General features: G+C 37.7%; 1 protein-coding gene across 2 annotated transcripts in view; it reads right to left on the bottom strand.

The window, feature by feature from the left end:
* Positions 1-26,873, bottom strand: part of ema (C-type lectin domain containing ema) — a 223,042-nt gene that overhangs the window by 40,402 nt on the left and 155,767 nt on the right. For both annotated transcript variants that reach the window (XM_090386684.1, XM_090386685.1), the window contains exons 19-21: positions 23,508-23,628; positions 14,403-14,554; positions 7,421-7,718 (exon numbers count right to left, since the gene is read on the bottom strand). In XM_090386684.1, the coding sequence (XP_090242810.1) occupies positions 7,421-7,718; positions 14,403-14,554; positions 23,508-23,628 (571 nt within the window). The remainder of the gene's footprint in view (positions 1-7,420; positions 7,719-14,402; positions 14,555-23,507; positions 23,629-26,873) is intronic.

Below are 26,873 nucleotides of genomic sequence, written 5' to 3'. Positions count from 1 at the left end.
GAGGATAAACATAAAAAAGGCACCTGGGGTGGATGGGATCTATCCAGTTATATTAAAGGAGGCAGCAAAGGAAGTATGCAAACCCCTAGCCATAATTATGAGAGCTTCTTTGGACTCAGGGGAGGTACCCATAGACTGGAGATGTGCAAATGTAACCCCAATTCACAAAGGAGGATCAAAGGCTGACACAAGTAATTATAGACCTGTTAGTTTAACTTCTGTTCCAGGTAAATTAATGGAGGCACTGGTTAAAGAAGCACTGCAGGATCATCTAGACAAGTATTCAGTTATAGCTCAGACGCAGCATGGTTTTGTTAAGGGCAGGTCTTGCCTGACCAATTTGATTGGATACTATGATGCAGTCACAAAAGAACTGGATGCAGGGAATAACTTTGATATTATATATTTGGATCTTAGAAAGGCTTTTGATACTGTTGCACATGGAAGACTGCTGCACAAATTGGAGCAGTGTGGCATTGGAGGCAAATTGCTGCTATGGATAAGGGGATGGTTGAGTGGCAGAAGACAGAGAGTGGTAATCAATGGACACTGCTCAACGTGGACTAATGTTATTAGTGGAGTTCCTCAAGGTTCAGTGTTGGGTCATTGTTGTTTTCGGTGTTTATGAATGATATTGATGATGGGATATCAAGTTTAATGTCTAAGTTTGCAGATGATACAAAGGTTGGCAGGGTCGTTAAGGACACTACTGACGCTATGCTGCTGCAACAGGATCTGGAAAGGTTGAACAGATGGGCTGAGAGGTGGCAAATGAAGTTTAACATTGACAAATGTAAAGTACTACATATGGGTAACAGTAACCCCAGAGCAATGTATCAACTCTGCGGTACTACACTGACAGTGGTGGAGAATGAAAAGGACCTGGGGGTAATTGTGCAGGCAGATATGAAGTTCTCTGAGCAGTGCAGACGAGCTGCAAGAGTAGCTCATGGTGTCTTGTCAATGATATACAGGAATTTTTCTAGCAGGGATAAGGAGGTGATTATTCCCTTGTATAAGGCAATGGTTAGGCCACATCTTGAGTACTGTATACAGGTCTGGAGGCCTCATTTCAAGAAGGATGTAGAGCTGCTGGAATGGGTACAGAGAAGGGCAACAAGATTAGTAAATGGAACAAAGGGTTGCTCTTACGAAGAAAGGCTTAAGTTTTGCAAATTACAGAGTCTGGAGACTAGGCACCGGCGAGGTGATCTGATAGAGGTGTATAAGGCTTTGAATGGTTTGAGCATGCTCAATGCCAATGGGATTCTTCATCTTTCTCAGAATAATCACCTCAGAGGGCATAAATTCAAATTGAGGAAGGACGGATGTCGGATAGATGTGCGGAAATTTGCCTTTGGCCAGCGGGTGGTTGGTTGGTGGAACCGACTTCCATCACTTGTTGTTGAAGTTGATAGCCTAAACAAATTTAAAGCTCAACTGGACAGGTATTTCGAACGAACGGAGGTGTGAAATGGGAGAGGGTTTTTTTTTTTTTTTTTTGGCTGATGCTGAATAAGCTTGCTTTCTTGCATCATATGCCTCTACTAATGCTAATGCTAATATAACACTGGTCAGCAAAAAAAAAACACATTTTTTTGCTCCCTGTTAAAATTGGGTAATTCTTGTAGATTTGATATTGCTGAACCCACCAATTTTAAGGGAAAAGGGATTAAAGTCAAAAACTAAGTTTCTAGTAAAAAAAGATTTTATATATTTTAAGAAAATGTCACACATACAGTACTAAATATTGAACAATGGGTCTATTAACCTTATTCTATTTACAAAAATGTTTATCTGATAACAAAACACTTATTTTGCCATTTTTTTTCCCATTTATAATCATCCACTGGTTTTCTCCCTACGAGAGTCCAATAGTAGTCTGCCAACATATTTGGACTCCATTTTCCCCGGTATCTTTTTTTCCATTTGAGAATTATCTTGGTGAAACCTTTCTTTCACCATGTTCAATGGAGAGCACTCCCAAGTTTTCAGGAAAAAAGTCTAAATGAGAATGTAAATGAAACTTCAACGACATGTTGCATCCCAACTCTCTGTACACTAAAATTAGCTCATCCACAATTTTACTGTAATTTTGCCATTTCTCACTGCCTAAAAGTTCCTGCAGACATTTTCGAATGCCTTCCAGGATCTTATTTCTGTAGCATTTAAATTTTTTGTGAATTCCTCATCTTGGAATAGCAGCTTCATTTAAGGACCCACAAAAATTCCCTTTCATCTTGGCCTCACTGATTCAAACATTAAGAAGACTGTTAGAAGACTAAATATCTGAATAAAAAATCTCATTATGAATAGGGAAGCTTTTACCTCAAACAGGAAAATTCTTTTTTGTCCATTGCTTTCACAAATATTTTTATCAAACCCAGCTTGATGTGAAATGGAGGTTTGTTTGTTTGTTATTTGGTTTTTAGGAGCATTAGCAACTAAGGCCATATTGCTCCGGGGATATGCAGTGGTCATTCCCTGACCTTTCCGCATCCTCTGTATTTGGTGGTCATGGGCTCGAACCCCAGTCTAATCAAGAAGTGTGTGCTATGCACTGCTGCTCCTGCCCACCTGGCTACAGAGGTGCCGAAATGGAGGTAAATGGATTTTTGACTTATCTACCAAAGAAGGATGTGCTATATTTTTCTGGCCTGGTGTAGTTTCTGAACAGTCTGGCCATTTTTTACCCTGTAGTGGCAATCCTTCGCTTGGCTATCCCACTCACATAAAAAAAGCAGCAGTATTTAGTGTATCCACCTTGCAACCTAGTCAGCAAAGATATTCCATTTGTATTCTCGATAGCATATTTTTTGCAAAAGAATAGGTTCTCGTACATTTCCTTCATGTGAACTGCATGGGTCAATAGTACAGATCGATACTTATTTCCATTATGAAGTAAAACTGCTTTCAAACTAACCATGGATGAATCAATGAAAAGCCTCCACTGCTTGGGGATGTGCTCCAGATGTAACTCATTAATTCCCGGACACCGTTACAATAAACCAAAGCACCATCCATGGAACAATAAGTTGTTATGTTAGATTGCCTCTCCCTATAAAAAGATGCGTTGACACTTTTACAAGAAGATTCCACTGCTAAAGCTGTAATCCTAGTAATCAGGCCTTGGTTTTGGAGAGGTCCAAATCTCTGACCAAATTGCTGAATTCTGCCAGAGTGATTAGATGTGGCTTTGCAGTATCAAGATCTGAAAAGTCTGGATCTGTATTTGTTCTGGGTTCTACATCTTCTGAAGACTTCTTTTCTGATCCTGAATCAGAGTCAAGTACATAAGTTTCTTTTGGCTTTGGCACTGGCATTGTATCATTATGAGGAACAGGCCCTAGGGAAGAAGGTATGTTGGGATACTCTACTTTATGCTTGGATTTTCCAGAAAACCAAAAATATTGGTCATGCAAAAGTAACAACCGTTTGTGGTCTTGAGGTTCGCACTATTTCACCGGAACAGCAAAAGGCATCGATTTATGATTACCTCTAACCTGTTAATGTCCTTGAACATGAGCTACAAGAAATCTTTGGAGACCATACTTTATCTTGATTTCCAACTTTACACCCAAAATAGGGTTCATAGACTTTTCTCACAAGTTGTGACAGTGACTTCCGCTGTGATTTTAATACCATTTCTTTGCAAATGTAGCAAAAGCTATCAGGCTTATTCTGGCAAGGACATGGCATATTTCATGTATGGTTGAGGTACGTGCACATAACACAATTAAGAAATTTTAAATTTTTATTTACAATACAATAATTTTATCTAAACACAGTTGATAATTTATACTAATGCACACAACTCTTGTTCACCGCTTGCTCTCTGAAACACATACTTTTTGAAAAACGAAAATGCTTGCTTGGTGCAGAACCCACTCATATATATATATATATATATATATATATCGGTAGACAAGTTTCCAGAAGGCTCACAATGTTTCTAGAGAACTCCATCGAAACTTCTAGAACCTTCCAGAAACATCCTGACCTTTCTTCTGCACATAACAATATTCTAGAATGTTGCAGAAAGCTCCCGACTGCTCTATAAATCTCCGGAATGTTCTATAAAAAAAATAGATACAGTCAGTCCCCGACTTACGTAAGCCCGAGTTACGCAACTTCGGACTTATGTAAATTTTTTTGGTAAAATCGTAAAGATATTTTCTGTATAATTGTTAAGAGTGAAGTCGAATGAAGGAACAATAATTATAAGTTTTTATTTTCATTCCCATACAAACCATGTTGGATAACAACCTGTGGTGTAACTAGAGTTAACATTTCATTTTCTGCTTTAAAACGTCTGAAGAAATATTCAACAACATGTTTGAGACAGGTGAACTACATCGAAGCACTTCAGAGAAACCCCCACAACATTCAAGCCACATGGATTGTGTTTCATCGGCTATTTATTTGAAGAATTACACTCTAGCACTTCGTCTCTATATCCTTTCCTTCCTTTCTTTCTGGTTGTAGGGTCAGTTCAGTTTTGTTAGAGAGCAAAGTGGGAGCTTTTGTTTGCATTTTGTATGTAATATTTGTTACACATCGGGTTATTGTGGTGAAGTTGAAATTCATGTCTTCCAATCATTTTCAACGATGTTGCATCAAACTATCATTGTGTAGTGCATGCCTCATTCGCATGTTTTAAAGTGTGACAGCATCTCTTGTGACTTAACCCTGTGAAGTTCTTTACAGAAAATTCCATTTTGATCATTATCATGGTGTCACCTAAGAGAATAAGTGAAAGTGGTACTACTTCACTGCTGTTCCCAGATAACATTTTTAATTGTTATGGTATACAGCTATTTTTCTTCATTCTGAGGATATTAAGGATAGAGTAGCAATATTTTATTAGCCATTCCTGAGTTACGTAAAATTCAACTGTCTGGAACATACCTCTTACGTATGTCGGGGACAGACTGTAGATAAAATAGATGGAAAAAATGACTAAAGCAACTACAGGTCTTGATTTTCAGTCATTAACCTACGATATTTGAAAACTTTTAAAGCACATATCTGAGTTTTGAATATATTTTCTATGAGAATCTGTTGAAATTATTTCAAGGTGGAAATTGATGCCAACTAGTGCAATCCAAATTACATTTTTTGCTATACTTTTTTGTGATGGAATGTCAGCAAGAGGTTAATTGGGTGAGCTATTGGTGACCATCAGGTTTCTCAGTGCCACAATCAGGAGCTGCAGTACTTGAAGCCATAATTTATTTTATTTTTGGCAAAAAATTCCACCTCAAAATACATTTTTATGATCTTATGTTGTTGTTATTTGGTTTTTAGGAGCATTAGCAACTAAGGCCATATTGCTCCGGGGATATGCGGTAGTCATTCCCTGACCTTTACGCATCCTCCGTATTTGGTGATCGTGGGCTCGAATCTCGGTCTAATCAAGAAGCGTGTGCTACGCACTGCTGCTCCTGCCCACCTGGCTACGGAGGCACCTTATGATCTTATGGCTGAATTTTAAATTAAACCAAAATCTGAAAATTATGATCATGACCATTAGTTCTTTACCAATACAGATGTCCAGATTACCAATCATTATGTACTTATAGTGACTGTGAACAAAGCAAGCCAACTCAAGAGAACTGTAGCTGGAATTATTTATGTAATTTCCTCAGAAACTTTCCAACAATTGCTCCAGGGCCATGCAGTTCATGCTTACTTCTAGATATTTTTCCTTATTACATTACATTATATGCAAGTACATAAAGAATTTTCCAAGGCTGTTATACTATGCTTAAAATCTGGATACCAGTTTTTAAGCATGGTGCTCAGAAAAGGGCTGTTCAAATTTATCTATCTAAATGCCAAAATGTAATAACTTTTCAGTACATATTTGTTGTTTTTGTCCGAATGAATTTTTAAAGTTAGAAAGATACTTTTTTTTTTTTTTTTTTTTTTAGTTTTGGTCTTCTTTCAATGTCCCATACATTCAATTGAACTGAAATAAATTGGACAAGAGAAGGACAACTCGTTGGGATGCTCAGTGAACCAGTCCTATCACATGGGATATCTAATTTGTTCATAATGCATCATGTGACACAGCTGAAAGATGGCCTGGTGATCCAGGAAGACGGTCACCATAAACAGTACGTGTATTGAGAAATGATGGACCTCTATATATCTCCAACAAGGCACTGATTGACAGCCCAATTGGGTCCCGGAGGCTCACAGATGCTGCTCCCACCAGCTTGAACAGCTTCTCCCCTTCATGCAGTGGGATTTGAGAGCTTTGTCAAATATGCAGCAACTGCACTCATCCATCTGGATGGTCTACTTGGAAAAGATTCATGAGATTTGTTGAATCTTTACCAACCCATTTCCAGTCATTCACTATCCAAGTCCACTCCTTTTGTATCTGCATTGCTTGTGATATAATGTGATGGGATATCACAAGCAATGTGATATCCCATCACACTACTGAAATTGGGTGAGCTATTGGCTGCTGAATTGTGCTAATGTCTGATAAACAGCCCAGGCTGAAATGGGTCATGGCATCCCTGTGTTGTATTGTTTAGTGAGTTGCTCAACTCCACTGTGGCACATCTGTCCTGCATGGTTTTGGTCTGTTTGGTAGTTCTTCTACAGTTGGTCCACACTTGATGCACGCACACAAGACATGACTGTACAGATACTCACCCTTGCTAATCAGGCTCCAACAATAATCACCCACTGGAAATGAGATCATGTCTCTGGCTCATTCTTCAGATAGCAGAAGCAGACACCATGCAAGAATTCATGGTTGGGGCTGTTTTCCTAATGTAAAAATATCTCAGTGCACATTTTTAGTGCTGAAAGTGCTTTAAGGTGGTGGACCGTACCTCAAATATACCAATACATTGATGTCTATAAATATCTTCAGAGTGAAAATGTTTTCTCACTTCACACACACACACACACACACACACACACACACACACACACACACACACACACACACACACACACACACACACACACACACACTTATTTCTCATTATATTTCTAAGAAAACAGCATTTCTATATTACTTTTAAACCGTTTTATGTGATGCATTAAATTATATGCTTACAAAAGCATCATAAATGATATAATTTTTAGAATCTGAATCATTTAAGTTTTAAGAAATTATGAAGTGACTAATGTGTTCTGTTTATTTTTATTTTATTTTTGTCCTATTCTTGATCATTATCTCAACATGGTAGCATTATAGAATTAAAAAAAAAGGAAGAAAAAAAGATTGGTGCTATAAATCAAAGACATATACCCTTAATAAATAAGAAAATACAGAAATTTTCAAATATGGCCTTATGAAGAATTAGTAAACCCCATGTCAGTCATATCTAAATAAATTTTCACAACTATTTAAAACAAATTTTTCTGATCATTCAGAGAATTAAGGTAAACTCACCAGAAGAATGTTCACTATCCCTCACTGCATGTAGCCCATATCTTAGAGGTGAAGGAGAAGGATGGATGTGTTCAGGAAGATCCAGAAGACGAGCAATCTGATGCATTTTCCTTTGCCTTGCTTCAATACGTCTTTTGGTTAACCTCTGCTTAGCAGCCATACAGCGAATATGATCATCAAACAGAAATCTAGCTGCTAGCAGAGGTGTACGATTGTTGGCTGCCGCAGCACTGGCTTGCCGATGCACAGTTATATGCAAGCACCTACTGTCATCCTTGTCTCCTGTCACTTCTATATCCTTTAATAGATAAAAGATATTTTTACAGAATGCTTCACCACAAAACAAATCTTTACACATATTATTCAAATCAGACTCATTTTCTTACTAATTACAGCTTCAGACTAAGACAATGCACCATTATATCTTCCAACATAAGCACTGTGCACTACAGTCATAGTTGCTGATGTGCCAGGAAAATTTAAAAAACAAAGACAGTGAATTATTCACAAATGTAATTTTTTAAAAAATTATTCAATTATACAGTAATTAACTACAGGCAGGATTCAGGTGTTATTTTTAAAATGCAAATATAATCAATGTTATTTTAATCTCCTTGTAAAGGTTGAGGCACAGCCTCATTCTGTAGGTAGCAATAAGCAAAGCGTTTGCTCCTAAGTGTGGATACACTTCACCATGATTTGAGAAATACCATCGCTATTTATTATTTAAAGTGTATACCACTAGCCATACCACAGTCTCATTGTCCACTGGAGGAGTGCTTTTATTTAGAATAATGTATGTAATAACAAGGCAACTTGTGGTGATGTGCCTCAACAATATGAGAATAATTCATTAAGTAGTTGGTAGATGACTTTCATCAACTGGTGCAATGCCACCACTTTTCTTATTTGAGGCTTGAAGTGGTGAAACCACTTCAAGCCTCAAATAAGAAAAGTGGTGGCATTGTTTAGTCACCAGAGCAAAGTTTCCAGCATCTCCTCCCCCATTTCCTTTAACCCATGCACAGTACTATAGGTTTTGATACCTTTCGTGTTTGGAGGTTTCATAAAAAGAAACAAAAAAAAAAAAAAAAAACCCCCAGCTCACTGCTACATACAGAATAACATTTATGCCCCACTTCTATAATAATGCTTTGCAGCTTAAAACATTATTGTAGTATGAGGTTTGCTAAATTCCCTTTGTATAACCTTGCTTAGCTTTTTTTTTTTTTATAAAAAGAACAATCTTAATTCAAGTTGGTTCATTTTACAATTAACTTTCAATAATAAATTCCAGTTAAGCTTCTATAAAGAGTACAGTAGTATTGAAGAGTTTGAAAGGAACTGAATCTAGACAGAAGAATTAAATTTATTTTTCTTGAATGGACCACTGGGTTCTTCAAACTTCACAAGTTCCAATTGTATTCAAGGCTACTGAATTTCTCCCTTCAACTGTTCAACCAAAAATACCAAAACAGAAAAACTAATGCAATGAAGAAATTCATAGTTTGTTACAATCAAAACACATTGATTGTAACAAACTATGAATCCTTTATTCTCGCTTTTATAATTCAGTGATACAGATTAAGCAAAAAATAAATCACACTTTTTTATAAAAACCCCAAACACGACATGTATTAGAACCTATAGTACTTAGTACCATGCTTGGGTTGGAGGTTGTGAAGATGAAAGAAGATATTTGCAGACATTAGACTTGAACTTCTGTAGACTGTAATTTTCAGGAAAAACATATGAAGGAAGGTTGTTCCAGGAAACAGCAGTTGAATGAATAAATAAGGAAGATGAAAAGTTGGTTCTGTGAGTTTGAAGTTGGACAGTAAATGGATGTTGGCGGCACATGTTCGGACTGTTTTGAAAGAGACAGCAGGAATTATAAAAGCCAATTCAGAAGAACAATGCCCATGGCATGCAGAAGAAACAGTACGTCTATTAGACAGTGAGTGGAGACTTTGTTAGAGATCAGTCATTAATTAACCTAACTGCCCTCTTCTGAATGGAAGAGGGCAGTCAGGTTAAGTTAGGTTAGGTTCTGAATGGAAGAGGCACTGTTCCAGATGTGGGAACAATATTCCACAGTAGGGCAGATTTGCAATTTGTACAGAGTGAACAGTCATTTGGAAGAAAAGTAATGGTGAGAGCGAAAGAGAAAACCAAATTTTTAGATGCAGAGGAAGCAATATTTGTAATGTGCTTGTGTCAAGAGAAATTAGAAGTCAAGGTAATCCCCAAAAGAGAGGTGCCTCCGTAGCCAGATGGGCAGGAGCAGCAGTGCGTAGCACATGCTTCTTGATTAGACTAGGGTTCGAGCCCGTGAGCCACCAAATACGGAGGATGCAGAAAGGTCAGAGAATGACCACTGCATATCCCCGGAGCAATATGGCCTTAGTTGCTAATGCCCCCCCCCCAAAAAAAAAACCCAAAAGAGATATATCATTTTGTCTAGGAATTGGAGTGTCACCAAAGATAAGCAGAGGAGTAGAAGAATCCTTTTTGCGAGAAGTAAGACAAGACCGAGTTTTAGAAGGATTGAAATGAACTAAATTGTCTTTGCCCCACTGGAGAATTACCTGAAAATCGGAATTCAAGGAATTGGTAGCGGATATTCGAGAAGTTGAAGCTGACTGAGCAGGGCAAGGTTTCTAAAAATGGAAATTGGAATGCAATGTGCTATCATGTCCCATTATAAGAATCAATTTTGTTTCCAGAGGTCACCACCATAAAACAATAAAAACAATTTGCACTTTCCGGTTTATTGGGCTTTTCTGTTAGCGCAATATATTATAAATGGGTAGTAAACTCAATCTTATTGCATTTGCGATAATACGATAACGGGAAATCTGTGGGCTTTTACATTAGCATTAGCATTAGTAGAGGCATTTGATGCAAGAAAGCAAGCTTATGCAGCATCAGCCAAAAAAAAAAAAAAAAAAAAACCACTTCCACTTCGCCCCTCTGTTCGTTATGGTATTATGGTGAAATGAGTTCCCCCATCACTGAAATCTTCAATCATATAAAAAACAAATAAATTTTCAGATTCTTTTTTTCATCCCTATTTACTTATTACAATGGTGAAGGGAAAGGGACCAACGGAAAGTGCAAGTGCTAGGAAACAAAATAAGATTGATTTAGAAATGAAGATGCGATTGATTTTTTTTTTTTTTTTTTTTTGATTTGGTAGTTGTTGGCGCATCGGCTTCTGTGGCCATATTGCACCTCCCAAGGTTTTTGCAGTACTTTGATCCAAGCCCGAGGCGGGAATCGAACCCGCGACCTTTGGGTTGCCGGGCAGGTACTTTACCCACTCGGCTAGCCCGGTCGGCAGAAATGAAGATGCAAAAGCATAGATGTAGGTTAGTGATGCTTTTGCACTAACCTACATGTTAGTCATTCTACCTCAGAGCATGAGGCCTTTGCCCTTAAATATTTTATAAATGAAGATGATTAATTAAGGAGTATGAAGCAGGACAAAGTTTGTTATCTATTGCACAGAATTAGGTCTCGCTGCTTCAACGGTGAATACTATTTTAAGGGACAGTGCATGTATAAAAGAACATGTTAAAGGATCAATGCATTTAAGATCAACAGTGATCATAAAACAGCATTCAGGTGCTATATCGAAGACAGAAAAGCTATTAATAATTTTTTTTTTGTCCTCGCCTTTTCCCATTATTATATGGGGTCAGTGTTTTTATTGTTTTTAGCATGCAATTTTTACGGTTAGATTCCCTTCCTGACGCCAATCATCACCCTTTATTCGGGCTGGGAATATGCAGTGGTCATTCCCTGACCTGCCGCATCCTCCGTATTTGGTGGGTACAGGCTCGAAACCCCGGTCTAATCAAGAAGCATGTGCTATGCACTACTGCTCCTGGCCACCTTGCTACGGAGGCGCCAGGAAAAGCTATTAATAATATGGATGGAAAATCAGATTCAGAAGCAAGTGCCCCTCAGTCCAATGGCCATTCAAGCAAAAGCAAGAAGCATTTATGAAGATATTAAGGATAAGTACGGCGAACTCCAAGCCAAGTTCGTGGGAAGCAATGGGTGGTTTAATAGGTTCAAGCATCGCACTGATTTCCAAAACATTAAAGTATGCAGTGAAGTTGCCAGTGCTGATTCTGCAGTCACAGAGAAATTTTGTGATGTGTTGGAAAAAACTCCTTATAAATCTCCACAGCCCTCAACTTCTTCAGCAGCGTGCTTATTAGCTGGAGAGTTAATTCTGGCAACAATGCTCGAAAGGTAAAACTTGCTGACGTTATGCCTGTCTCCTCTCTCTTTTTGTAATTTTGTACACTTTCGTAATTTTTCCTGCACATGAAATTAAAAAAATGAATAAATAATTCTATTTACATGTTCATCAAACATTTCCTTTTTTGCTTCAATCAAATTCAGTGCACATAGCTGCGAGTGCTGCATAAGCACTTAGGAAAATTCCAACTTACATAAAATTTGATTTATGTAGCATTCTGCGGAACGCAACCCTTATGTAAGTCAGGGAGTGGCTATACTGGTAAGCCATCAAATGGGGACATTGAGAGATATCAGAATTTGAACATAGGGAGTAGAATGTATACAGAGAGGACAGACAAGACAGGAGGAGGTTACGCTCTTAGTTAAGAAGTACAAAACATAAGGCCGTGACATGAGTGGCCAGTGCAATGTGGAGTCAGTTTGGTGTGACATAAGCACTGCAAAAACAAAAATGACAGTAGCTGTGTATCAGTGGCTGAATGACTAATGAATATAATGAGCAAATATACAGACAAATAGAATAGATCAATAAATCAGAATATTTTAAAGTGAGGATTTTAACTTTCGAGATATTGACTGTAACTTGTAGGCTGGTCTTACTACAACAGTAGTAAGACTTTTCTGGATTTATTGGATGATTATTTTCTGCATTAGCATGTTGAAGAAGGGGGGGGGGAAGGAAAGCAGCATTCTTGATCTGACTATTAGCAGTGAATCTTCACATTTTAAGAACCTGAAAATAAAAGAACCACTAGGTTACAGTGGTTACAGTAGTCATTTGTGTTTTATTTAAAGATATAACTACTGTGAAGGGCAAAGGGAAGAACTTTTGCTGTCATAAAGGTGACTAGAATGGTCTCAGACAGTTTTTAAATTCGATGCAGTTGGACCAACTGATGATGTTACCAATGGAAAATTCTAAATGGGAAGCATTCAGAGAAGTAACTGTATAGGCTCTTTATATCTAAGAGATATAAACTAACAGTTAGTTAGTTTATATCTCTTAGATATAAACTAAGTCACCTTTATGACAGCATCTCTTAGATGCTGTCATAAAGGTGACCAGAATGGTCTCAGACAGTTTTTAAATTCGATGCAGTTGGACCAACTGATGATGTTACCAATGGAAAATTCTAAATGGGAAGCATTCAGAGAAGTAACTGTATAGGCTCTTTATATCTAAGAGATATAAACTAACAGTTAGTTCAAGGTACAGATCTACATGGATGTCAGATGAACTGATGAGATTCGTGGCAAAGAAGAAAAGACATGGAATGCACATTAATTATCAAGTGATTGAGAAGCCTACAGTAGACATAAACCAGTTTGCAATCGAGTCTCTGGAAAAAAAAAAAATGCAAGGAAGCCTTCTTAACTTCCTTAGAATCACATTGATCCACTAGACATGAATGGTTTAACTGTTGTTGATCTTGTTCAGTTTGCGACAAACTGAATAGATATTTTGCAACCACATTTTTTTTGTATGAGGAATTTTTTAGGGATGGATAAGCTTAAAATGTATCAACTTCTAACAGGGAGCTAAATGATTTTGTAATAACTGAGATGAAAATGGAAGCTAAATGTAAAAAAGGTACTTTGGGTAGGTGGAATCTATCCCATTATATTATGAGAGGTAGCAAAAGAGGCAAGTGCTTATAGCCATAATTATGAGAAAAGGTTCAACATTACTTCTATAACCAGTGACACCATAATTTTCCCTGGAACAGCTTGACTTCTTCTGTTCACGGAAAATTATGAGTAACGTAGGACCATTTAGACAGGAATATAGTCATACTGCAGTCACAGTATGAATTTGTTAAGGGGGTGATCTTCTCTGACCAATCTGACTATGATGCAGTAACAAGGGACTAGATAAAAAAAAAAATTTATTTGGTCTTCATTAAACAAGTGTTGTTGGTTTCAAATATCAGTACCTTCTAGAACTTCCCAGATCATTTCATTCGACAGAAATACAGCCGATCTCATTAAATAGAATTAAAATTCTATCTAAAGCTCATAATCTAGCAGTTAAATTCCCTATCCCTTATCACTGACAATGGTTATTTCTCTGAATATAATTCTTTTCAATTTTCACTGGTCCTATGATTTCATGGTTTTTAATATCTGATGATCCTGTCTGATCATCAGACATTGAATGAAAAGAATGGAAAGATAAAAAAAAAAAAAAAAAAAGTTATAATGCAAGTTGTTTTTTTTTCACTATTTAGGATTACCTGCCCAATTATATCACAATAATTATGACTTAATTAGCAAACAAAGCAGCTGACACAGGCAATTTCACCCACTAAATATTCTAAGTATTCTTGAAGAAAAATCAAGTCAAGTTATGTTTAAAAATGATATTTCAAAATCCTGAAAGCAATAGTTCGATAGTTATTTTGCACCTTTATACTGCTGTGAGAGGCATATAAGATGTCAGCAGGTATAAGAACTCTTCCATAGTGGTAGTTTTACAACTTTAAGATTTTGGTTTTTCATATTGAATGAAGACAAGAAGATAAAGTAACCTAAGTCTTAACACAGAGTCTACAGAAAAAGTTAATCATCAACTATGACTTAAAGACGTTACTGTGACCTATGGAAAGGAGACAATGGATAATTAAATTAATTAGTCATAATTAATCAGTCATAAGGAACAGTGTTATAAAACATCTGGGTTCTACTAAACAATTTTTAATGTAGTTACCTGAAGAAAGCCAACAAATTTGGCAACACCCCATCCTAGTCTTTTGGTATCTGGTTCCACTAGAATAAGCTGCAACCTATTAATAACCATGAATCTTCTAATCTTCTGGTCATCTTTGGTCACAACAGTGCATGCTATGAGATCACTATTATCTTAAAAAAAAAAAAAAAAAAAAAAAAAAACTTAGATTTCCATGTTTAATCTAAATTCAATCATTCTTCAATCACTATCATTCTTCTCAAAAAAAAAAAAAAAAAACTTATCAATATTCCATTATTTCAAAAACTATTAAAAACAAACAAACAAATTAACTACTGTGAATTTAAATTAAATAAAAAGTGCAAATTACAACAATCTTGTATTAATTACTCTTTATATCTTTCATATACATGTAACCATGAGATTCCTGTAAGAGTCCTGAAGAGTTAGAATTCTAGGTCTGGAAGCCCCATTTTAAAAAAGATGTGGATCTCTTGGAACAGGTACAGAGAAGAGAAAAGAGATTAGTCAAGAACACAAAAGGGGACTCATACCACAAAAGACTTCAGTTCTGTGAATCGCACCACATGAAAACTATGCACTTGCAAGGATTGAGATGTTTAAGGCTCTTTAAACAGATTAAGTAAACCTATTGATGATGGTATTCTCACTCTTTTTTAGAGAACATATACACAGGGGATATTAAACTTAATTTGAAAAAGGAAGGTTGCTGAAAGGAGGGAGAAAGAAAGAGAGAGAGCCAACACATATCAAAGTATCTACTCTTTCAGATTTTAGAAAAATATAGCATCAAGGAGGATAATCTTTTATGGGGCATATATAATAAAAAGCAGCGAAGATTGAAGGAAGCATTAGAGCTCTGGCTAAACTGGAAGTGAGTTAGGGATGCTTCTTATTGCCACTTATTTCTATAATGTTCTTAGATCATTTAATAAAATAATTTACTAACAAAGTTCAGCATAGAGAGCAAAAACTGGAGAATTACTGTAGAACCATATGCGATCATGTTTTAAGGAACTTTACATAGCTGGATTTCATTTAAAATGAATACTACGACTACTACTACTATTAATAATAATAAAGTGAAGACTATCCTCAAGAAAGACAGCACGCACAACAAATACGAGACCTATAACCAGAAGATCGAAGAATACCTGGTTATCCTGAAGCAGAACCTTCTTGCACTCTGCATGAGGCTTTGTCAATATGGGGAGAGCACCCATATAAAAACAGCAACCAAATATTTAATGAAAACCAGAGAGCCTTCTACAGTAAGGCTGGAGGGCAAGAGATCTTCACAACCAGAAGGCATTCTGAGTTCTGGGCGACCTGCAGAGCAGCGGTTAGCAATAATGGCTGTGTCCCCTGGATAAACCTGGAATGGAAGAAAGCCTAAAACATACAAGTGATGTCAGAATGGGAGATTCATGCAGAGGAAGTACAAGATTCAATCAGGAAGAGAAGTTCCACAATTGGTAAACACCAGGGATATACAACATCCACAAATAATGGTACAAGAAGTTCAGCTGCATACACAGGCACAGAGAAGGGCAGTTCACCCAGATGATAAGGCATCTTGACACAATCTCAGTCTCTGACTCAAAGAATAGTCTATCTGAAGGCTAAGGACAAAGACACTATAAACCTAGTGAAGTATAGACCAATCACCTGTCTTCCAACAATAAACAAGATCATGACCAGCTGCATAACCAAGAAGATATCAGACCACTGGGAGAGTTCGAACATCATGGCTGAGAAGCAGAAGGGATGTAAGCAGATGAGCAAAGGATGCAATGATCAACTGACAACAGTTGTGGAGCAAGCCTACAAGGAGCACTGCAACCTGCACATGGCCTGCATTGAGACTGTATCGCACAGCTGGCTGATACACTAATGATCTACAAAGTCAATCTGATACTGACACATTTCCTAAATGCAACCATGGCAAAATCGAGAAAAACTATCAAGATCAAGAACATCATGATCAGACTGAACCCCATCAGAAGAGGAATCTTCTAGGGAGATACGCAGTCCACTATGGTTCTATCTAGCACTCAACCCACTGTCCACCATGCTCAACAACCGCACACACAGATATACCATTAAAGAAGGAAGGACCTGCACACCCTCTTTTGCCTGATGTACATGGATGACATCAAATTATGTGGTAATCAACAATCTATTTCAGCAATTACTATTAGTATTGATGGTGGGAAACGGTGCAAGAAAGCAAGCTTCTACAGTGTCAGCTCATAAGTTTGCTCAAGCCTTAAACACCTCAATCAGATCACCTCACAGGTGCCTATACTCCAGATGCTGCTTTTATTTGCCGTTATTTGTTATTCAGGAGCATTAGCAACTAAGGCCATATTGCTCCGTGAATATGCGGTGGTCATTCCCTGACCTTTCCGCATCCTCTGTATTTGGTGGTGACGGGCTCGAACCCCGGTCTAATCAAGAAGCATGTGCTAAGCACTGCTGCTCCTTCCCACCTGCAATTTGCAGAACTGAAGCCTTTCTTGGTAAGGGCATCCCCCTCTGTAACCTTCACCAACTGAATTGCCCTTCTCTGTATCTACCTATATTCCAGCAGCTCTATATCCTGCCTAAAATGAGGCCTCCAGACCTGTATGCAGTAGTACTCAAGATGATGAACCACTGCCTTATACAATGGATTAATTACCTCCTTATCCCTGCTAGCAAAATTCCTGTATGTCACTGACAAAACCCAAGCTGTCCTGGCAGCCTGTCTGCACTGCTCAGAGAACTTCATATCAGATTGGATAATTACTCCCAGGTCCTTTTCATTTTCCACTACTCTGAGTGTACCACCACACACAGTTGCTACATTACTCTGATTACTGCTACCTATATACAGTAACTTGCACTTGTCAATGCTAAACTTCAATTGCTATTTCTCAGCCTATCTGCCAAATTTTTCTAGATCTCGCTGCAGCAGCACACCTCCTTTACTGTCATTGACCACCCTACCAACCGTTGTATCATCTGCAAACTCAGACATTAGGCCTGATATACTCTGATTAATAAACACAGAAAACAACAATGGGCCCAGTACTGAACCCTGTGGGAAGGTCCCCACGAATAACATTATTCCACAAAGAGCAGTATCTATTGTCTCTTTGTCTTCTTCTACTTAACCATCCCTTTTTATCCATAGCAGTAACTTACCCTTAATACCACATTGCTCCAGTTTGTATAGAAGTCTTTTAAATGAAAGAGTATCAAAAGCATTCCTGAAATCCAAGTATATGATGATAAAATTATTTTCTGAATCCAGTTCCTTAGTCACTGCATCATAGTAACCTATCAGATTGGTTAGACAACACTGACCCTTGACAAACCCATGATGTGACTGAAGTATAATGGCACTCCTGTCTAGATGGTTGTGAATTACTTCTTTAACCAGTGACACAATTATTCTTTCTGGAACAAACAGAAGTTAATTTAACAGTTCTAATTACTGGAATTAATTGTAGATGCATTAGCACATCACCAGCCCACAGGGACCTCCTCTGAGTCCGAAGATGCTCTCATACGGCTAAGGGTTTTCTTACTTTCCTTAATATAATTGGATAGATCCTCCTCCCCATGTGTCTTTATGTTTAACTTCAAAAACTTCTCTTCCACTTTCCTCTCAGTTATCACAAAATCATTCAGCTCCCTGTTAGAATTTGATAAATATCTAGCATCCTCCTCCCTAAAGAATTCCTCATGTTTGAATTAGACATGAGACACTGATATCAAGTGGACCAATGTAATTCAACCCCTTCCTTCTGCTGTTAATATAGGTAAAGAAGTGTTTGCTACTCTGGATCATAGAAGAGTTCAGCACTGATATCAGGATGGAATTTGGCCTAGACAAATACAAGACGATGGACTGCACCAGAAAAATTCAGTTGGCTGAAATTACCAGCTGACAACCAGTGAAGAGATTGAAGTCATAACAGAAGAGAGACCTACAAATATCTGGGATTGATGCAGGCTCAACAGTTAGAACACAAGGAGATCAAGGCCTGATAAACTGCAAAATACCGAACACTGAGGAGCCTGCTATAAAAAAAAAAAAAAATTAAATGGTAGGAACATGATCAGAGCCACAAACTCCTAAGCAGCCCCAGTACTAACATACTCCAGGATCATAGACATGGAAGTCTACCATCAAGAAACTGACCATAGCCCAGAAAGAAGGGGGGAGGAATTTGAGAGACCTCACTGAACTACAGAAAAAGGTGATTAAGATGTTTGTTATTTGTTATTTGGTTTTTAGGAGCATTAGCAACTAAGGCCATATTGCACCGGGATATGCGGTGGTCATTTCCTGAATGACCTTTCCGCATCCTCCGTATTTGGTGGTGACGGGCTCGAATCCCGGTCTAATCAAGAAGTGCGTGCTACGCACTGCTGCTCCTTCCCACCTGGCTACGGAGGTGCCAGGTGATTAAGAACCTGAGAGATTATTTCCAGGAAAACACAGCATCAATCTAACAAATGGCACACACCACTCAACCCACTAACAAAGGCATCCTACTTGCACAGACAAGACAGACAGAGGAAAGTAAGAAAAGTGAAGAATTCACTCTAGAGCAGACATTACAATGAACTCTATCAATATTGCACAGTTCAGATGGCTTCCAAAATATTGCTCATGAGCAGCTCACCCCTGAGACCAAGAAATCAACACCAGGAACTACAGGAAATACATTATCAAGGACCCCAGAGTGACAGATGATGACACATGGTATGTGTCATCATACTATCACTTGGCCCCAGACACAATACAGCTCACCATAGGATGCAGGGTGAACACTCAGAAAGAATACACCAACACACTACCAGGTCGAGGATAGTACACCAGAAGTTAGTGCAAAAATACCAGTCGATCAAAGGAAGCGTACCATATTACAAGTGCAAACCCAAGGCTGTACTAGAGGCCCTTACTCACCAACTATATTGGCATCGCACTATAATAATGGAGAAGATGACTCTACACAACTCGTCTGGTAGTTGTTGGCGCATCAGCTTCTGTGGCCATAATGCACCTCCCAAGGTTTTTGCAGTACTTTGATCCAAGCCCGAGGCGGGATTCGAACCCACGACCTTTAGGTTGCCAGGCAGGCACTTTACCCACCTGGCTAGCCCGGTCGGCACTCTACACAACAGACCAAACATAACCATAATTGACAAGAATGAAATATATACTTACCTGATAGACACAGAGGTGCACAACACCAGCAACCTCCAGAAAACCTATGAGGAAAAGATCAGGAAGTAAGCAGACCTAAGACAGGAAGTTAAAGGTATGTGGCATATGTAACAAGTAATGACCATCCCGATCAACAAGTCAACTACTGGCATGGTGCCAAAGAGCCTCCAGAAGAACCTAGCAGCTGTTGTTGTTATTTGGTTTTTAGGAGCATTAGCAACTAAGGCCATATTGCTCCGGGAATATGTGGTGGTCATTCCCTGACCTTTCCGCATCCTCCGTATTTGGTGGTGGTGACAGGCTCGAACCCCGGTCTAATCAAGAAGCGTGTGCTACGCGCTGCTGTTCCTTCCCACCTGGCCACGGAGGCACCTGAACCTAGCAGCAATAATAATTCTAGGGAACACTTTACATGGAACTCCAGAAAGCCACGATCCTGAACATATGTAGGACAGTCAGAAAGTACCACCCATTCACGAGGTGGAAAAAAGCTGCAATAATAATAATAACAACTATGGAGCTTTGCCCCCTGCTGCTGCACTCGCTTCTTTTGATAAAATAAAATACTTACAGAAGCTTTCAACACTGTTTGTCTCTTCCTCAGCTATGAATTATATAAATACATTACATACAGAAATCAAGAATGGTAAAGTATGGTCATGCTAGATAAACAAAGTGCGTGCACAAGGTTTATCTAGCATGACCATGCTAAAACAGAAGCTTGTTTTACCACAGTAGAACAAGCTTCTGTTAGTATTTTAGCTTTTGTTATGTATTACCACGTAACCCACATCCCTCTATTCCCATTGGCTGAATAAAAATCACTAGGAGGAAAATATTTTAATGTATAGAAAGATATATATGCAGTTAAATTCCGTTAAACAAATACTGTTTTAATGAAAATTTCACCATAGCAAAAATATTTGTAGTTCCAGGCAACTTCCCCTAATAGTGCTTTGTGTATCTCATGCAAAATATTTTTGACAAAAAATACTGTGCACTGAATTGATATTCTACCTAGCCTATACTCTAAAATACGCACATGGAAGCATATGCTTAGGAGGTGGAAATTTTAAAATATGCCACAAAATAAAATTATCACGCCTTTCTGAAAGATCCTGCGGCTCCCCCCATATTTTAAATTGCACTTAAGTTGAATTTTTGCATTAATGCAGGGAGAGAAAGTAAAAAAAAAGTGGTATTTTTATAAATAAAATGTGCTTTCCAAATGGCACTCTAACCAAAATATTTTTACTTTTGTAATAACACATATTACACAATTTTATTTGTTTATAAGTCAATATTTTGTAAAATAATGATAAATTACTAGTTCTGCATACTAGAAAAGTGTAACAGAATTTATTTATACAAAAAAATGACTCTTTTGAAGTAATTTTCAATGATATTCATTATAACAAAATTGGACATAATGAAATGACATGCGCACAGCCACAGTAAAACCCCATTTTACTGTAATCACACACACACACACACACACACACACACACACACACACACACACACACACACACACACACACACACACACACACACACACACACACACACGAACAATCCAATCTAATATATGAACTTTAGCCCCCTTCTCACTCAAAGAAAGCTTTTCACATTGAATTGCCTTGTTTTGGTTTCTTTTTTTCCACCCACTTTGCTATTCTTTAATTTGGCTGTAAGGCAGGTTGTGAATTTTTTTTTTTTTTTAACACTGTGATGATGTTTTTTGTGACAAGATCTAATGATTTTTTCTATCTTATTATCTAATATAATGTCAGAATTAAGGATAAAATTTTAAAGTTTCCCATTTTAAATAATTTTTTTGCCCTTTATAAGCAGAGGCAAGCAAAGGCGAGGGCAGTGAATGAGGCCTATGGGGAACTGGAAAGGAAAGATGGAGATAGGCAATTGATGAGAACAGCCAAAGTGAGAGACAAGGCATCAAAGGACTTCTCATCAATAATACAGATAAAAGATGAGAGGGGAGTGGTTATACAGGACCAGGAGAAGGTTAAGGAAAGGTGGAAAGACTATTTTAAGAAGTTATTAAATGAGGAAAACCCAACAGCATTATGCGAGGATGGAGAGACGAATGAAAGAGTAGTGGAAGGCATAAGCAGGAAAGAAGTGGAAAGCGCACTCAGAAAAATGAAGAGGAGGAAACAGTAGGTGTTGATCAGATACCAGTAGAGATATGAAGAAGTCTGGGCGAAGAAGGGATTGATATCCTATGGAACTTTATGGAAAAACTATGGCAGCAGGAGAGGTTACACGATGAGTGGAGGGAAAGTATACTTGTGCCAATCTATAAAGGAAAGGGTGATGTGCAGGAATGTGCAAACTACAGGGGAATCAAGTTAATGTCTCATTCAATGAAGATCTGGGAAAGAATTGTGGAAGGAAGGAGACGGAAATAGGAGAGAAACAGTTTGGTTTCATGCTGGGAAGAGGAAGAACAGATACAGTCTTTGCTTTAAGGAAGAGATGGAAAAATGCAGGTGATGGAAAGATACAGGGAGGTGCAAGTAGAGTTGTACATGGCGTTCATAGACCTGGAAAAAGCATATGATAGTGTGCCCAGACAAGAAGTATGGAGATGCATGAAGGAGAAGGGTGCATCAGAAAAGTACGTAAGGCTTGTGAAGGAAATGTACGAGGGAGCAGTGACTCAGGTTAACAGTAGTGTAGGTATGACTGAGGGGTTCTCTGTAGAAGTTGGACTGCACCAGGGATCAGCTCTCAGCCCATATCTGTTTGATCTGGTTTTTTTTTTTTTTTTTGGTAGTTGTTGGCGCATAGGCTTCTGTGGCCATAATGCACCTCCCAAGGTTTTTGCAATACTCTGATCCAAGCCCGAGGCGGGAATCGAACCCGAGACCTTTGGGTTGCCAGACAGGCACTACCCGACTAACGCAGTCGGCTTTGATCTGGTAATGGATGTGTTGGTGAGAGAAGTGAAGAGTAGAGCACCATGGAGTATGCTGTTTGCAGATGATATCGTACTGTGCAAACCATCTCAAGGAAAGGTAGAGAAGAAATTGGAGGAATGGAGGAAAGCGTTGGAAGAGAGAGAGGCATGAGGATAAGTAGAACAAAGACAGAATATATGGTATTGAATGGAGAAGATGAGTTTTATAAAACTGCAGGAGGAAAAGTTACCATCAGTTTCAAAATTTAAGTATCTGGGATCGAACGTTGAGAGGGATGGAGGATTGAGTGCAGAAATACAGCATAGAGTGCAATGGTTGAACTGGAGAAAGATGAGTGGGGTGCTGTGTGATAAGAAAGTAAATTGTAGAATGAAGGGAAGAGTGTATAAAACAGTTTTATATGTCTCAGCACCGTACATTGATGTACGGTGCTGAGACATGGGCGATTACAAGGGCCCAGGAGAAGAAGATGAAAGTGGCGGAGATGACGATGCTAAGATGGATGTGTGGTGTGATGAGGAAGGACAGGATAAGAAATGACAACATCAGAGGTACAGTTAAGGTGGCCCTCTGAGTAAAAAAAAAAGGAATCTAGGTTGAGGTGGCTTGGACATGTGGAATAAAGAAATGAGGAGTATGTGGGGAAGGTGTGAAAAGCTGCAGGTGATAGGGAAGAGGAAGAGACCTAAGCTGAGATGAAAGGACAAGGTGGCAGAGGATTTAAAAGAGAAAGGATGGAAGAGAGAGGAAGCCCAGGATAGGGAGGAATGGAGGGAAAGAATTAAGGATGGACATGCCGACCCCATATAAATGTGGGAAGAAGGCAAAGATAAAGAAGAAGAATCAGAGGCAAGCATACAAGAAGACGATTTATTCAAATTTTTTAATAACAAATTTTTTATTCTTCAAAAAAATTATACAATAAACATGAACTTACTCAGATCTAGTACATCATTAACTTTTATGCAAGCAGATGCATTTGTCAATGGCAAATGGATTTCTTGTTCACCTTGAAGAGTTAAGGACAAATCTCGAAGAAGAAAGAATACACGAATTGCCTGTAACATAAAAAGTAATCCAGTGAATCCAGCAAACAAATATAACACATGCAATGGAAATTGATGAAATAATGAGTACTTCAACTTGCATGGAGTGTAATCTACCTTTAATTTCTTAAAAAATTAGATTATTCCAGATGTTTTGTGGCACCTCCTGTATCATTTCTTCAGTGAATTCCTGTAATGCTATCCTTATGATAGCATCGGCTTCATATGATTGCACCTCAGATTACACTGCACACAGGTTGAACTATTCATTATTTCTCCAATTTCCATTTCTTTATATACCTGCACACCATATCACTAAAAGAATATTTAAGATAACTTATGCATTTAAATTATTTAACAGTACAACTAGATTCTTAATCTGAACAAATCGTGATGAAAAGATATATAAACTAAATAAAAAATACCTTATTTTCATGGGTTTCACAGATTTTGTTGTTATTTGGTTTTTTAGGAGCATTAGCAACTAAGGCCATATTGCTCCGGGAAATGCGGTGGTCATTCCCTTGACCTTTCCGCATCCTCCGTATTTGGTGGTGACGGGCTCGAACCCCGGTCTAATCAAGAGGTGTGTGCTACGCACTGCTGCTCCTTCCCACCTGGCTACGGAGGCGCCTCACAGATTTTAACACAAGTTTAAATGGTAATGGGCCTAAATGTATGATTAATAATAGATCATGCCAATCATTCAATTATGAAATGAAAAGCAGATAAAAAGAAAAATTACAGTGCAGGAATTTGAAATTCAGTTAATATAAATTTTTAACATAAATAAAAATGGAAATGTCATAATGAACTATTTCGATTATGACCTCTTGGTCATGCCCATCACTAAGTTTTAAGAATTTCTTAACAAATTCACAGTGAAAAATTTAACAATTTGTTAAACTTAAAACAATGCAGTAATGCCTTGAAAGTGATCTGCATTACCAGCATAAATGCAGAGCTCAACATTCAAGAAAAACTGAACTCAGCAGGGATGACAGATTCAACAAACGTGGTGACTGCTGGTAATAGAGAGTAAATAATTTTTTAAATTCACCATGACCCCTGTACAAAAATGACATCATAATATTTAGTTAATATAAATTTGTGTTTAATATAATTCCAAATAAGTATATTTTTCTTTCTGTGATGTAGAAAGCCTTATATTTTTATTCAAGCAATACTACAAACAACAGCAATACTGAATAAGGTGGATGAAGATCATAATTACAGTTATTTTCATTTACTTCTATCCCACAGATCAATATCACAATGATGCATCCTCAGTTAGTCTCTAGGTAAAGGGAGTAGGGGTTTCTACAACTGGTTTCCCAGTTGTAGAGACCCCAGCTAACAAAACAAATTAACCGATCTTTAGAAGAGGCATTTTCAAAAGGATATAACAATGAAGTGGGCAGCCAGCTGCACTTTTAACTATTACACACTGATGACAAGACAGACCCAATCTTGCAGACCCCAAAAAAAATGCAGTCTATACAAGACATCCTGTTTATCTTTTTTGAATGCCATTCTTCTTATTTAAATAAGTTTTTGAAAGCAACATCATGGTGGCACTTTTCTTCCATGTGTGCAAAATTGGTATGAAAAAAAAATCATCCGGAGTATCACTGACTATGAATTTTGGAATCAAATAGACCTCCCCCCCCCCTTCCATCTTCCAGTCCAATGAAGCTGCTGCTGTTTGTTTGGGCTTAACAGTACAACAGCTGAAGGGCCATAATTCACCTAATCTGTGGTGTAAAGTAATGTACACTTTTGTAAAACAGTTTGTAACTAAAACTTTATGATGTGTCCAATGATGCATCTACTACCATTATGCACGTTATTCCCAAAAATGCACACTAATGGGCTAAATTTTAAAAAATGTCATTGCTGCATCTTCATACCAAGTGCATAGGACCAAAAAAAATTCAAAAATAAATATTGATTTTAGCAATGTAACATTATAAATGTTCCAAATTTTGAGTGTGATAACCAAGTCCATACAACCATTTAGGTTGCAAAATTAAAATAAATAAATTAAAAAAATAACTATTTAAATTATTAACATGATATTTTGATTTTACAGCGTTTATAATATTAATAGGCAGGAAAAAAAAAAAACTTTCAATAAGAAACATTAATAAATGATTCATTTATGATCATTTTGAAATATTTAAAATGATCATAAACGTCAATGAAAAGTTAACATATTGCATCTATAAATTTCATGTATGCCTAGAACTCCTGTTTGCAGAATGAAAAAAACACAAGTTACTGGACCAAAAAACAATGCAACCATTGTCCAATAACTCAGATCATGGTGTGAAAGAACTCATAAAATTCTTCTTCTAATGCAGTGGTGGCCGACCTTTTACATACTATGCGCCAATTTTTTCACATACGAGTTCAGATGCACAACTCAAGCACCTTTTCTACCTTCTCATGTTCATGGTTGGAAAATAGGGATGGGTAGGATCTGCTTCGCTCAGGGGGAGGAAAAAGAATAACTCAAACACCCAACTAAATTAAATAATGTACACCAGTTCAAAAGACATGTTTATTGGAGCACCAATCTACAATAGTGAGAGATGATCTCTAGGATGAGAGGGCGACCGCTGTCATGGAACCCGCTGATGGTGCTACAGCTGCCGGAGAGTCTCATTTGGTGAAGATAGCTCTGTACCACAGTTGTAGGATGTGATGAGAGAGAGAGAGCTCTGAGTGAGATGGAGCACCGAGAGTGAGATCAGGTTGGAACTTGGAGTCGTCTGTTCTCTCTGCTCACTAGAAGGAGTCCAGGCATATCCTTAATAACCTTTTTAATAAAAGTATGTTTATGAACATAATTAACATTTTTAAATGATTTAATTATTGTATGTAAAGCAATTTCTATTACAGCACATAAACATTACTTACCATTAATGAAACTTTTGAGCCTGTTTGGATTTCGCCAGTCTTTCAATGTTTGGTGTTAAATTTGTTACTGAGAGCAGCAGAGAATTCTTCAAATTTGAATCAGTCATTCGCGACCTCGTTTTGCTTTCGATCAATTTCATGGATGAAAATGCTTGTTCACATCTGTATGTCGTTCCGAAACGACATATATAATTTTTTGCAAATTTTCTTAGTATTAAAAATGTTCACAGGGTAATGAACGCCAGAAATTAATCATGTCAGAAGCATTTTGATCTGAAAAAAGCTCATCAAATTTCATTTTTAATAATGAATTTGTTTTTAAATCAATAAGTTCC

Source organism: Mastigoproctus giganteus, chromosome 12, assembly GCF_048544385.1.
Source record: "Mastigoproctus giganteus isolate SK-2022 chromosome 12, ASM4854438v1, whole genome shotgun sequence".
Classification (NCBI taxonomy): domain Eukaryota; kingdom Metazoa; phylum Arthropoda; class Arachnida; order Uropygi; family Thelyphonidae; genus Mastigoproctus; species Mastigoproctus giganteus.
Note: the sequence above shows the minus strand (reverse complement) of the source record. Positions and strands in the feature narration are given on the sequence as shown.